Here is a 14,295-nt window from a genome sequence, read left to right as displayed (position 1 = left end):
CTCAATAATGTCAAGTTTTCTTAATCACCAGCAATTAGATCTCACAAATTTGATACAATCCCTTAAAAGAATAAAACAAATGTGTGACTAGTGTTATTACAAATTTCCTACTGTCCTTTAAAAAAATATTCCAAAAATAACACTCGAGAAGTGTGATGGTTTGTTATTCTGTAAAACACACAAAGAGAAGCACACAGCTCCACCACCCTCACTCAGCTGACTACAGCACCACTGTCACTGGCTCGGTGTGGGAGGAGCTTTTCACAGCACACAAAATAACAATGGACCGGATCATACAGCAAATTCATCACAAAATACTGAAGGTGTGGAGATTATAAACGTTTAGTTTACCTAATTTATCCCCCTCCTTTCACACACACTGTCTCTCTTGCACAAATATTGAACTGTTTTCATACGACATATTTCTTCAGTGAGCGCAGCCACAGTAATGTGGTGCTGTGTGGTTGATGCTGCTCTTTTCGTGTAAATGTCTTTTACTGTTTACGGCTACCGTTTGTGCCCTTTATAGTATATTTATGGTTTTTCATCAAACACTATCTACATCTCTTTATTATTATGGCCTGTCCACACTACTGTGATCTGACACATTTTAGGGTTAACAGGTTAGATTTGATCAAGTTCAAGTTCAAATTCAGTAAATAAAGTTATCTGGCTAAGCCCTAAATCCTGTGACATTCATTTTCCTGCATGACTGAATAGCAGACTACTGTTGTACACTGAGCAATTTGTAACAGGGTTTGCACTTGTTTCTTTCAGCACTTGAGAGTTGTAAGACTATGCATATGCTCCAACAAAACTGAAAATGTTTCACTAACTAGTTTCAGGGCAAATAGCTCCTGTAGCCACGGCCTTCTAAACAAAAAGAAAGGCAGCAAACTGAATCTCAAGTGTTGATGTTAGCATGGAATCAACTCCCTGTTTCTTTAGGGCAAATACACACTATCACAGACTGGACACTTTAAAACAATGAGTAACTGTATAGGGATTCATCAATTTATTAGTTACAGAATTGAATAATCTATTAAAATAGTAACCAATTCACTTATTTAAGGTAAAAAAAAACAATGAAGTCACAAGTTTCCAGGATCATCCACCAGTCGTATTTAGACTGTTTGTTTTGTTAGATGCACAGTCCAAAATCCAAAGGTATATTTCATTTACAATGTTAAATAACGGACATTAACAAATCCTCATTATTTGAGACGCCATAACTTAACAAAGTTTCCTTTTTAATCTTCTTATAGGTTAAATCAGTTATCAGAAATGTCTCATTTACTGCTGATTGACTAAATGTTTCAGGACACAACTTTTTTAATGCAGTTTAATGAATGTTGATATGTGTAAATAACTGAACAGTCTGTCTGCTGATTAGACTCCCACTAACAAGACCCCGAAAAGCAGCTGGTGGTTTAGTAACTGACTGGTTCCATAGCAGATAGTGTTGCCTTTAAATGTCTGTCATGAATATGTATACTGTATACGTCTTTGTCTTTATGTATATGTACCTTTTTGCCTTCCTGCTTGTTGTTTGATTCAGTGGTAGAGGATGTTCCCAGATCATTTACAAGCAACACTAACACACAACTATTCCACACATTATTGAGCACTAACTCTTGTAAACAGACTCCACACAGATATCTCAATTCCATCAACATGACTGATGAGATGAGATTAAAAGACACTGAGAAAAAGAAACTGGCATTCTGCAGGAAACAGCTGGGGGACGACATCAACACCTTCCCAAAAAATGATTTTATTAGAGCAGAATGGTCACATTGTTGTCGCTGTGTGAGTGTGTGTGATGTGTTACGTTGCTCGGAGTCAACTCAGAGTGTAAATCCACAAAAAAGTTGCACAGCCTGCCAACACATTTAAAAACAAAAAAGTTCTTGTGGGGATCATATCAGCATTAACACTACGCATGATTCACCCTTTCCACAGCGACGTAGAAACTTTTCTTGTCATCCAAACAGTGCCAGCCGATTGGTCCAATCTCACAATCTGCACAGATGAGATACTTAATTCTCCCCACGTCGTTAGTGAAGCCCACGTTCTCAAAAGTGTACATGTCGTCCACGAACCAGTGGGTGGTGAGAGTGTCCCCATCCACTGAGCCATCTGTGGTACTGAGGCCACTCTTTTTCCGCATCGAGGGGAGGAACAGCTGGTGGGAGAAAACACAGCCTCTGTTAACATAAGAACACTTAACAGAGCTCGAATACAGGTGTGCATTTCCTTCGGTTTTTTTAGCTAGTATGTACATGAGACGTTTCCCATGTATCTAAGTCTGATACAAATGTTTTAGTTGCATATGATCAATCAAGAGACAAAAAACAGTCCACGTCAAACTTGCACCTACGTTTGAGCTCTAAACTACCTTGCTCCACACTACATATCAGTGTTTTAGGTTTTTTACCCTGTTGATCTCTCAGGTTAAAAGGAACCAGTCTATTTGCATGTTTTCACCACTGGTTTTGTTTCCCTGTGATGCACCTTGGAACTGGGCTTCTATCAGACACATTTAATACTAATTATGCAGTACTGTCCTGAGCTTGAAGGTCACTGTCTACAGCCCACTGATACAAAGTGACATATAATGATGATGATGATGATAATACTACCATGTCAGAACGCATCTGAAATTTGTTTTGTGTCATATAGCAGCTCCATTTACAACATTGCAGGCAGAAAAAAATCAAGCCTAGAAGCAAAAAAATCATACATTTATCATAACATCCATATCACAAGAAGTAAACGCAAAAGACAACACAACAAACATTTAACATTATAAAACAAGGAAGATGACACTCCTTCAACGTACATTTGATCTGGGATTAAGTTCCATATTTAATCGTGGAACCTTGTATCTCCGGTTGGATGGTAACAATCTATATTCACTGTTCAGGACATGATTGGGATCAGAAACAATGTTGTTGGCCAATCTTAGTATGTTACTATGGCAAGCTGATTCATAGATTTTCTCCAGAGGTTGGCCTACAATCTTTGAGCAGATTTTAAATTGGGCTGAGCAGCTTTGATTTCAAAGTAGTGGACAGAGACTCGTACCATGAACCATTACAGTACTGCAAAACACTCCTAATCACATACGTAAAAAAACTAAACAAGAATTTGTCTGCTCGCCCCAAAAGACCTCGGGCGGCGGAGGAAACAGATTCTTTGCTTTGTCTTTTTGCAGACAGGTTCAATGTGATCTTTCCATGATAAGAGATGGTGAATCATGACACCCAAGTATTTATAAGGAGATACTTTATGAGAGTCAGAAGGTGAGCCAAATACAATCTCTTCTGTTTCCACTGGGTTAATCTGAAGAGCATTATAATCACTCACTGGGTGTGTGTGAATCACTTGACAGGGATACTACGACTGTATCATCAGAATACGTTAGAACGTATTGAGTAAAAAGAGGAGCTGAACCCACACAACCCTGGGGGGTGGGGGCTCCAACATTGGTCGTGAGGGAAGATGAATGGGTTTTATTCACCTGAACAATTCGGACTGTGCTCATGAGAAAAGGGCCATAGCAAAGCACGTGTGTTACATCATACCTCTTTCTCTGCAAACACAGCCATCCCCGGGCACAGCACTTTAGACCCGCAGCGCTGGCACAGCACCGACTTGCTGTTCTTACCGTCCTCAGAAACCAGGTCGGAGCGGTCCGTGCTGTCTTTGGTCTGCTCCGTGTCGTCCATCACTGAGCGCTGACAAACAGAGGAGCACAGTGATGGTGATGATGCACTACAGACAGTGACTGCTACGGTCCGATGAGCAGCACAGACTGAGCGGACATTTAACCCTTGTAGTGCGGAAGTCCGCTTAGAAATATGACCTCATTTTAGTTTAAGTTTCATCTCATTAGCTATTAGCCTGACAGTAGCTCTGAACGCAAGCCCCGCCCCTGTCATTTATGCTAACGTCAATGCTAGCACTGCTTCCTCCTATTGTACAATAAATGGCTTCATTATACAAACATATACATGAGTTATAGACACTTGAAAAAGATTTAAACTCGACGTACCTATTTGTTGAAGTAAAAACAAGCGGTGGCAACGACAAAACAATCGTACGGTAGAGAGGTTTGCTCAAGCTAATCTAGCATACTAGCTGCTTCTGAAGTGTACCAGCCACTAAATGTTCCCGTCCAGAAACACAGGCTGTACTTTGGTTCCTGGTTAAACAGACTCGAGAATCTGAGGTGGACATTTTTTAAATCTATACTTTATATTCTACAATCTGTCAGAAGAAATTTAGAAAACAGGTGTAAAGTAAAAGTATCTATATTTGATATTAAGACCCACAGTTTACAATCTTTTTCAGAATGTTCTTACTTAAGCTTTCTAAAATGTTAAATAATAATAATTTCCTGATAAATTGTGAATTTGTGATATTACCAAAGTTGACGATTCAATGAAAGTATCCTCCATTACAAGAACAAGTCCTTCAACAAAATGTCTGAATTACCAAAAAATACAGTATTAGTAAAAGTGGTCATTAAGCAGCAGACTAACTCCTTTGAGTGTTGGATTTTTGGATCGCCTCTGCCAATGCAATGCTCTATTAGCATCATTATACTGTTAAAATACACATATGGGACCGTGGTAGTTAATCAGCAATAAAATATCGTTACTATAAAGTATTTTCTTTTCTGTTGGATTGTATAATGTGTAGCAATGAATCATATTTTAGAACTCTTCTTTCTTTTCACTGAAAATAATATCTCCAAAGTTATTAACAGTGACAGCTCTGAAATAAAAGCTTTAAAAAGTACATTTCCCTCTATAATAAAGTGTAGAATAATAGAAGTACAAAGTAGTATGAAAACGAAGTAAAAATTACACGACGAACAACTCAACGTAAAATTATACGTAGAAAATTACTACCAAAGGGATTACTAAGTATTTGGTTCATGAAACTGTGGGATACTACATGATATACATGTGACCTTAAAAATTGCAGCACAGAGCAGCAGTGTAAGAGTTCTTCCCATGTGCTGAACATTTAGAAACTGTATTAGGACAAAGTTCAGTTAGTCAAGTTTAGGTGATGAGTTTGTACGTTTTTAAGTTGATTAACATTAAGATAATGGGGACTCTATGTAAAGCATGATCCGGACAGAAGTGTCAAATGGAATTCACTGGGTATGTGACACTGTGCAATATCAGATTAATCACTCAGCAAGCCAACATCAAGTCTGCTTCACTCAGTATTTTGCCAAATTCATCACTGTATAAAGTCCTAACATTCAGATGTTTTTGAACTCAGGATTTAAGGGGGGGAAAATGAGCACAATTGTATCATTAATTACCATCACTTGATCTTGAAGCAGACCTGTATTGAGGTAGAGAATGAATGTACTTTTATAAATTGAAAAATGATAGTGAAGGCTCTAATTACATCTGATTTATACTGATGATCAGGCATTTTGACACAATTATGCCAAATTTTCTATGATCATCACCAGCTGTGACCACACCCACACATCTTTCCTGCCACTGCAGCTGCAAACGTTGCATGACAAGGAAATGAAGAGGAGCTGTTGTTTATAAGATTTGTATGCGTCAGACATAAATCTCTGTAGAGGTCATTAAATTGTTTTAAAGACAACATGCTAACAGTATTTGTAGTAATGGAGAAGTAATGAGCATCAGTTGACGAATCCTGTTGTCTTCAGTTGCTCGCTGTTCATGTGACATTTTAAATTCAAAGGTCTCTTGTTTCTAAATATAACAAGTGCACACTGCTAAGAGTAAAAAACTCATCAGCTGCTTGTTTCACAGGAACCTTTGAATACAAATTACAGACAACTGGACACCATGTTTGTACATGTGGAAAAAAATTTATTACAATAATTTTCCAAGATTACCATTAATAAATATTTATGTTTACATTTCAGTGAAATGTATGATTTATCACTTTCTACACAGGACAAAACACAAAGTCAAGAATACACGTTGTTTTAGTCTTTGTAATAAAGCTTGAGTAAGTTGATCTAGAAAAAGGAGTCTTAAACAGCAGTTGATACAACCTATCAATGGAGTTGTACGTTCGATGATGATTTGATTGTATATTTATGGCAAGGAAAACATGAAAAGTCAACATCTGGAAATCCTTGAAGCTCCCTTGACAGTTAAGATAGGCCATTTCATTTAAAAACATTTCCGTTGGCCTAAGGCACAGGAATACTAAAAGTTTATATCAATCATACATAACACATTTTAAACCCCATATAGTGATTTAAAGTTTCGAATTTCATGGTATACACCCAGGTGCATTTGATATTTACACCTCTCATTGCATCTGAAATCTAGAAGAAAAATACCTAACCCCGAACAAAAAAAGACAGAAAAAATAAAAACAAAAGACCGATCCAGATCTGTACATTGTGCGAAGCCCATGAACTATTACTCCAGAAATGAGTTTTCTGACTGAAAAATTACAGTTTGTCATGTTTTTATTCACTTTCGCATTTTTTATTATTTGTTTGGGATTTTTGTCAATTAAAATAACACAACAAATGCAAAACATCTTTTATGCATTTCAGTATAAAAGTCAAGGAAACTAATCAGCCAATGAATAATTTTGGTCCAAATCAGACTAACATTAACCCATGTGTAACTCAGACTTCTCATATATGGGATTTGATTTATTTATACTCCTTTCATAATAATGTATTTTATTTCAATGGGATTTTAGAGTAGTGACTGGGCTTTCGGGTACATTTTGTTTTATTGTAGAGTGGGCTATGGGTGGGTTCGTGGTGGTCCCACAGGTTTTAATGGAAAGCTGTACAGTTAACGTCAGCACAGAATATCTGGTGACATCCATATACACTATGTGTGCATACTTGCATCCTCTTAAAACAAGTGTGTGTGTGTGTAAGCCCTGAAGCACCTAAATGGTCCTGCTCTACAATATACACCTGCCTGGCTCTAACCTGCACGTAAACTGAAAGGGACAAAAAGGGAATAGTTTATAGTTGGTGCTCTATGCTACAGCAAAAGTAATACTCTCTTATACCCCTTGCACAATGGTAACAGACTATGGAGAAGTTGGGCTACTAGAGGGTTTCTAAGAATTGACCAAAAAGTTACAGTAATGTGTTTTTGGTTAAAGTCCTCATTGAAAATGCAGACTTTAAATTTCATAATTATTGTAGAAGTAGTGTCTGTGGAAGGTTCCCTCTATATTTTATTGGCTGGTTAATGCAACTTTATTGGAGCAGAAACGAGCCAAACCAGATTGACAACTAATAACCCAAACAGGATGTTAGCAAATCAAAAGTACAAGGAGCAACAAGTGACTACACTCAATTCCAGCAGCATTTTAAGTGTGTGCGTGTTTGTGTGTGTGTGTTGTTTGTGGGGCTATAAAGAAAAGTATGAGTAAGTCACAGTCAGGGCTCTCAGAGTAGAGAGTCATCTGTGCATCCTCCCTCAAGTCCGTAGCGAAACTCCTGCAGGTTGGAAACTCCATAGAAATGAATGAATGCAGCTGCCACGACCAGAACATGAAAAATCTGATGAGAGTGAAACTAGGGGGCAGAGAGAGAAAGAAATATACATACAATAGTAAGATTCTTTACAATGAGCTTCCTACATCAAACAAAAACGATATCCTAAGGTATTTGTGTAACTAATCCCATGAATCTAAAAAGTTCTTATATACAAACATATAAAATGCTTACCCAAATGTCACACTTGCCAGGGAAGTAGCGCTCAGGGATCCTAGCTGCATACAGACCAGCACCGGTGATGTACATGGCACCCATCAAGTAGAACCAACCCATCTGGCCGACTGTGGTGGCCTTAACAAAACCCTCCTCGATGGTGAAGTGCATGGTGGGTACAATGCCGCTTAGTCCCAGACCCATGAACACACCTAAGAAAAGCATGGACTTAAGTTAATTGGTGTCATTAAAAAAAAACCCAAAAAACATCAATATTTCTAAACATTAAAAGACAGAAAAGATTATTTCAATACAATTATTTAAGACATGCAAACGAAGCATGCAAACCACACATTGTCAGTGTTATCAGTCTCTAACCCTATCCCTACTTTTTGGTTTGCTCTGCAAGAAAATAATCACAACTGCTTGGGAAAGAAAACACTGACAGATGTGTGGTGGAACCATAAAACACGAACTCAAGCAAACAGCTGCAGAAAATGAAAGAGGAAACAACTTCTTGAAAAAGTGGTTATTATCCTCTACTGGTGAGCACCTGCTCTCGTAGGTCTGTGACGAGGTGTAGAGAAGCGGTCCCACTGGGCCACTATGATGGCTGCAATGCCGAGGACACATACAATGGTGAGGTAGATAAGGCGAGGCTGAGGGGAACAGTAGAACGAGTAGTACAGCCAGGGCACGAAGGAGCCCATGATCAGGAGGGCGATGCCCGAGTAGTCAAGTCTGAAGAAAAGAGGAGAGAAGAAAAACAGCTGCTCAGTGTTTGACTGGATCATCTGCTGGATGCAAATAAAGCAAAGGTTTTCTTATGTTTCTATTTATGTACATTCCTAAGTCTATCGACATTTTATACATCTATACTTTTATGTTCATGTAGGATGAATTGCACAAGGACACAATTCCATACAGTTATTCTAAGTATTTTTGAGGTTTTAGTTTGTTCAATCATATATGATTATTCAGCCCAAATGAACTCGATGATACTCAGTAAACAAGTTGCAGCTTCAACCACAGATCAGTATAAATCACTTCACTCATGCTTGAACAAAAATAGCAGAGCTGCAGCGTAAAGCACCGTCAGACTCAGGAGCAGCTCGGGGTTGAGTTTCCAGCTCAAGTACATTTAACATAGAGACAGGAGTGATGGAGAGACACCTGCGTTCTCCCACCTGAATGTTCTTTGTTTAATGTAACGTTTTTTTTGTGTCTTTTTTTACTATTACATTTTGGAGCTACAAACACTTTCTATAGAAATTGAAAGTCTGACTCTGAACATATTTCACTTTTCTGGTGAATTATTGGAAAGGTCTATATGGATATATTTGGGAAGTACCAACTTACCAAAATCACCTCAATACAGTTTTTTTTATCTCCTCTTTCACTCACGCTGACTGACAGAGTGACACACAGCCACACCAACCACAGGTAACTAAATGAAGCCTACTATTGTAACTTGGTAAACTCACCGGTAAAAGCAATTGCTGTTGGTCAGTCAGTGCTGAGGTGAGCTAAAAAGACATTCTAATTCAGACTAAAATGCAGAAAGATAAAACCTTTAGTCAGTCGTCTCTAATTTTCCTAAACGTAGGAATGCTTTGTTATGACATAATGATACATTTGCTTCCTGACATCTTTGCAACAGAAGGACAGCCTTGCGGTGGGTTGTTACAACATTTTTAGGACGGAAGGTCCAGGTGTGATGCGCTGGGGTCGTGTCTGAGGGCAGGGATTGTTTTCATACTTTCACAGCATTTATATAACACCTAGATTTGCAGTATATTTTAAAAAGACATGGATGTGTCACTTTCTACAATATAGTACATTTAAGGAAAAGGCCAGCATTACACTGTATGAGTGAGAAACTGTAACAGATGGATGGCATGTGGGAGGAGAGAAAACACCTCATTTAGAACTAAGATACTGTAAATTCTTGAAATAAGTAAAATTCACTGAGACAGATTGCTGTACCATCATTAGTTTTGGCTGAACTATGAACCCTTTTGCTTTGAATTATGACTTTGGGCTTATACCTTGTGAACTACACTGAAGTGCAGGTTCAATATGATGACAACTAGGGATAACATTAAAACCCACCCACTTCAAGAGCAGTGGGTGTAAAATAAGAGAAGAGTTTGACAGTTACAAATGCTTCCTTTAAGACAGTTTGAGGCCTTACTTGGAGAAGGTGCGAGACACTTTCTCAGAGTGGCAGTAGACGGTATGAAAAAGCCAGGAGAAGCTGAGGCAGAGTACAGCTCCCAGGAAGAACATCCCAAACACCACCTTCTCTTGCAGCGGGGCCATAAAATACATGTTGGGCCTCAGCATGGTTAACGTGCCCAGACAAATGAATAAGATCAGCCCTGAGGGAGAAAACAGATTGGTTTCACTGACAGTCAACAAGAGAAGAGTCCAAGACTTTTCCAGATACAAATTTGATCAAACCAACATGTCTAGTTGTAAACTACATCAGAAAATGCTGCTCAAAAGCTTCACTCAGTAATGCAGTAAAGCTATGCACACTGAGTGCAGCTTGTTATTCTCACCTAACAGGTGAGTCCAGATGTTTCCTGTCTCAGTGTGAATTCTGAAGATACTTCCAAAACAGGCTCGGAAGGAGGGCATTGGGGGTCGGTGTCCATGCAAGAGGTAATCGTTGTCCTTCAGCCACTCTGGCAGGACATGAAAAGGGATGACCCTCCAGCGCCCCTCCCAAACCTGAAAGGTAACAACAGCTTTTTACTCACAGACATGCAAATTCAAAGTCACTGTGAATTTTAAAAAAGTTAACCACTGAGAATTGTTACAAAGATGAAAGTGAAACAGATATAGATTGTATATTGTGCTACGGGCACTTCTTAAACATTTAATATCTCCGCCAAGGAGGTTATATTTTCATCGTGGAGACTGAAAAGTGTTGCAATTTAATGCAGATCCAACAAAAAAATCTGGATCTAGTGAATTTAAAGGTGGTTCCATTAGAGGACAGTTGGGCCTTGGTCGAGGTATACGCCCTTCTGATAGATCCTGTTTCTGATGTGGAATATAGTATCATGCTAAACTCACATGACTCACTCAAACTACACAAAGCATGATTGTTGCCGTTCATCCAAGTCTGCAACTGAACGTCCATTAACCTCGCCGCTAAACCACAGAGCTGCACACCTGTTAACCTACGAGCTGAGCAGAGGGTTGAGTTTCTGCTCGTTTAAAATGGCTGCTGCAATATTTATGCTGCTTCAACCTAAGACTGTGGGCATAGTTGTGTAAGGTCATAGGATCTCTTTTCTTAACTATCAATATCTACGACGCAGTAGGTTTATAACAAAGTAAAAAGCCAAGTTATTATAGAAAACCTACTGTTGTTTTTACATTACAGGTAAGAATTGTAAGTATTGAATTTCTCCAACGCCCAGGTTGGAAACAATGTGTTGACCTGTTCACAACAACCTCAATCCCAGGTCCCAGTGTCTGTATAAACCTTTGGCTATCATTGTGGGAAAGTAAAACCTGGACTGGTGCTGTAATCAAAATCAATACTGCTACAAATTCAACATGTATTCTGTTTAATAGACATTGTTACCTTGTGTACAAACTCCTCCATCTTCTCCATGGCGTGGTGAGCCTGGAGAGGTAAAGTCATGACCTCTCCCACCTCATCATCCTCCTCTTCCTCATCAGCAAGCATCGCGGCTCCCTTCAAAAGAGACCACAAGAGAAAGTTGAAGCTACTGAGCAGAAAAGTTTCTGGGTGTGTTCTTAAGCTGCTTTTTTTAAACATACCTCTGGGTGGACCCCTTTAGATGCTGCATGTCGCCCCCCTCCTTCCTCCAGCAGTGGCCCCAGCTCCATCAGCTCCACATCTGGGACATGGCAGTCCTCAGAGATCCGGCAGTCTGCATCACTTGCAGACCCGTTTCGGGCTGACATAGGGAGACTGCCTGATGATCCACTCACAATCTATGTATTCGGCTTCAGACGGTATACTTCAATTTCCTCCTGAGCAAGAAGCACAGTCAAATTCACTGATTAATTTGACATCAGTACTCAGTTTCTCTCAATAAACTCTGCACTGCACAAAACAGCAAATATAGACATGAACCTAAAAAACAAAACAATGCACTAAATGAACAAACTGCTGCAATAGACAGACAAAAGAAATCTATGTGCAGATCAGGCTCTTGTTGTGTTTTGTGCAAGGTCACGAGCAAAGCCTCCATTATATTTAATAATTTTCTATGTATGGATATTGATGTAAACTAGACTGGACTTTCAGACCACTTCCTTTCATTTTTCTATTACAAGAGCGAGACAGAACCTGAGCGGAGGTATGCACTCTACTGAATACCATTCTAGTACTATGACTGAATTTTTTGTAACAAATTAACAATAACAAACTTAATTCTTTACTCTCTTAACATTAAACTCTCTCTAAATATTGCATTTTGTTAGTGGAAACATAATTTACTGAGAGCTGCTTAACCTGAATCTAGAAGATCACTACTTTATCACTGACAGATTAATAACGGCCATTAAATTATTACTTAACATTTACTGGCACCACTATCTCATCAGATGTTATTTACAAAGACTTAATAACCTGTTATAATTATTGGCTTCATTACTGTTAATACGTTGTTAATTAAAACTTTTCAGACCAGATTAAAATCATTAATAACAACATCTTTGTATGCTGGAGTCCTCCTCCGGTATAACACTGGAAGTCTCTTACATGGTGCCATGTTTCTCACTTTCTGATAAGCTGCAACAAATGCTACGAAACCATTAATATAGGGTAATGCATTTGTCAATTTGTAATAAGTCGTTTGCAAAATGTTACCATATTTAGCAATTAACATATTAACAAAGGTTTACAAAATAAGTCACGGTGGGGAAAAGGACAGTGTATTGGTAGAGACATAACATCCCCTATAAGGTGTGTTCAAGCTGCAACCATCAGGCGGACGGTATATGGTGCAATCCTTTGATAACAAACTGGGGTCATACAGGATTTGTCCCTGCCAGTATTAACCCCTTAGTGTGAGATAATACAGCACTTTACTATGGTATCACGAATTGATCTGTGATTAGGTCGAGTTTCCTCATAGTGGTGGGTGGTGTCATTTTCGTCATATACGTGTTTGTCTGTCTTATGTATGCTGTATGGCACATGACGAATTTCCTTAAGGACCACTATCTATCAATTAATCAATCAAATATATCAACCTTGCTGATAATCTGTTTTTTAACTTTGGTCCAGATGTCATGCAGTCATTGACCCAATGGTGAGTGGTCCCACCGGACATTGGATGTTGCTCCAACATGAATAGAGCTAAAATACAGACGTGTCCTGCAGGGGGTGGGGGGGATCTTTCACCGCCTGACAAGCTAAAAGTAGCTCGTTTAGAACTGATGTGACTCTGAAAAGCATCGCTAAGTGATTTATTAACCCGCAACAGAGCCATGAATTAAAGGCTCTAAAACCCTTAAAAGGTTGACGGTGCTCATTAACCTCGGTCCCGATGTAAAATGGCTGGTGAGTCTCATTGTTAGATCTCGCTCACTACAAAAGAAGAAAGCAGCGGCTTGCACTCCTTGAAACGCATCCTCTCGATGGAAGTTGGCAGCGTTACGTCCAGACACAAAGCAGACACACGACCCGGAGCCGAGGCTGACAACACAAACAAAACCTGCCACACGGATGTCGAGCCGCAGCGTCGCGTGGAAACACGGAGAAAATAAACGTAAACATCCGCAACACACATCTAAATCCACGGCGCGGCTACGACTTCACAACAAGGAGCTGGGTTTACACGAAGCAAACACCAAACACACACACAATACATCTGTGAGTCAGCTGTCCACGGAGCGCTGCTAACGTTACCTCTTAGCTAGCGCCGAGCAGCCGCGACGATCTTCTGTGAATTCACCTGAACCGACGCGGATTTATTTCCTCTACGACGACAACTAATCGCTGATGTTTTAAAACCCGCTGTTCCGACATCTGCTGCTATCGTTTCGACGAGAGGAAAAGAGTTACCTGACAAGGTGGCGTTCTGACCAGGAAGGTGAATTATTTATCTACATGCGAAACACAATCCTTTCCGGAAGCCGCGAGCTCTTCCGCAAACCTAATCCCCACTTCTTTTCAAAATAAAAGCAGTCGTTAACGCCTGCAAAACATATCAAATACCTTTGTTTTGTTTTCTTTAAAATGCGCTTTTTTAAAACGGTGATTTAACGCATTTGAAACGCTTTTCCACCAACATTGTCGGAAAGGAATTAATAAATGATTTGAAATTAAACGTAATAAAACTATTTTTGATGATTACGACTAATATCATTAATAATAATATCATCATGTTATGTTAAATTATGTTTTTTTTAACCTATAGTTATTTTTTTTTACCTATAATCAATTTGGGACCATAACTACTACGAAATAATTTGGAATAATTGAGACTATTAGATGTATTTATTCAACATTTTTTACTTTGGTGATGAGGATGATGTCTGGAAATGTCGCACCTTACCCTTTAAATGCAGTGGGTAACTTGGAGATATAATTCAGT

General features: G+C 39.0%; 2 protein-coding genes across 3 annotated transcripts; both read right to left on the bottom strand.

The window, feature by feature from the left end:
- Positions 1–992: 992 nt before the first annotated feature.
- rabif (RAB interacting factor) lies at positions 993–4,204 on the bottom strand. Its single transcript, XM_035153047.2, has 3 exons — positions 4,058–4,204; positions 3,588–3,740; positions 993–2,185 (listed from the first exon to the last, which is right to left on the bottom strand). Exons 2-3 carry the CDS (start codon positions 3,729–3,731, stop codon positions 1,937–1,939), a joined length of 393 nt encoding a protein of 130 aa, XP_035008938.1. The 5' UTR covers positions 3,732–3,740; positions 4,058–4,204; the 3' UTR covers positions 993–1,936.
- Positions 4,205–5,855: 1,651 nt separating this feature from the next.
- adipor1a (adiponectin receptor 1a) lies at positions 5,856–13,865 on the bottom strand. 2 transcript variants are annotated; one of them, XM_035152241.1, is made up of 8 exons: positions 13,764–13,865; positions 11,507–11,722; positions 11,307–11,420; positions 10,270–10,441; positions 9,900–10,086; positions 8,259–8,446; positions 7,724–7,917; positions 5,856–7,570 (listed from the first exon to the last, which is right to left on the bottom strand). In XM_035152241.1, the coding sequence occupies exons 2-8, from the start codon at positions 11,651–11,653 to the stop codon at positions 7,442–7,444; spliced, it is 1,131 nt and encodes a 376-aa protein (XP_035008132.1). In that variant the 5' UTR covers positions 11,654–11,722; positions 13,764–13,865; the 3' UTR covers positions 5,856–7,441. The 2 variants fall into 2 exon arrangements, with proteins under 2 accessions (XP_035008132.1, XP_035008133.1); XM_035152242.1 differs by lacking the exon at positions 13,764–13,865 and adding an exon at positions 13,608–13,757.
- Between the last annotated feature and the right edge of the window lie 430 nt (positions 13,866–14,295).

Source organism: Hippoglossus stenolepis, chromosome 3 (assembly GCF_022539355.2).
Source record: "Hippoglossus stenolepis isolate QCI-W04-F060 chromosome 3, HSTE1.2, whole genome shotgun sequence".
NCBI lineage: Eukaryota > Metazoa > Chordata > Actinopteri > Pleuronectiformes > Pleuronectidae > Hippoglossus > Hippoglossus stenolepis.
This window is presented reverse-complemented; position numbering and strand designations above follow the sequence as displayed.

What these genes read in the sequence shown, in the direction of transcription:
- rabif (XM_035153047.2), bottom strand. Translation starts at nt 3,731, where the DNA reads ATGGACGACACGGAGCAGACCAAAGACAGCACGGACCGCTCCGACCTG. An exon ending in CTGTGTTTGCAGAGAAAGAG is followed by an intron (nt 2,186 to 3,587) that starts GTATGATGTAAC and finishes TTCTCCCACCAG; the next exon opens with CTGTTCCTCCCCTCGATGCG.
- adipor1a (XM_035152241.1), bottom strand. Translation starts at nt 11,653, where the DNA reads ATGTCAGCCCGAAACGGGTCTGCAAGTGATGCAGACTGCCGGATCTCT. An exon ending in CTAAAGGGGTCCACCCAGAG is followed by an intron (nt 11,421 to 11,506) that starts GTATGTTTAAAA and finishes TCTCTTTTGAAG; the next exon opens with GGAGCCGCGATGCTTGCTGA. An exon ending in TCACAGACCTACGAGAGCAG is followed by an intron (nt 7,918 to 8,258) that starts GTGCTCACCAGT and finishes TGCTTTTCTTAG; the next exon opens with GTGTGTTCATGGGTCTGGGA.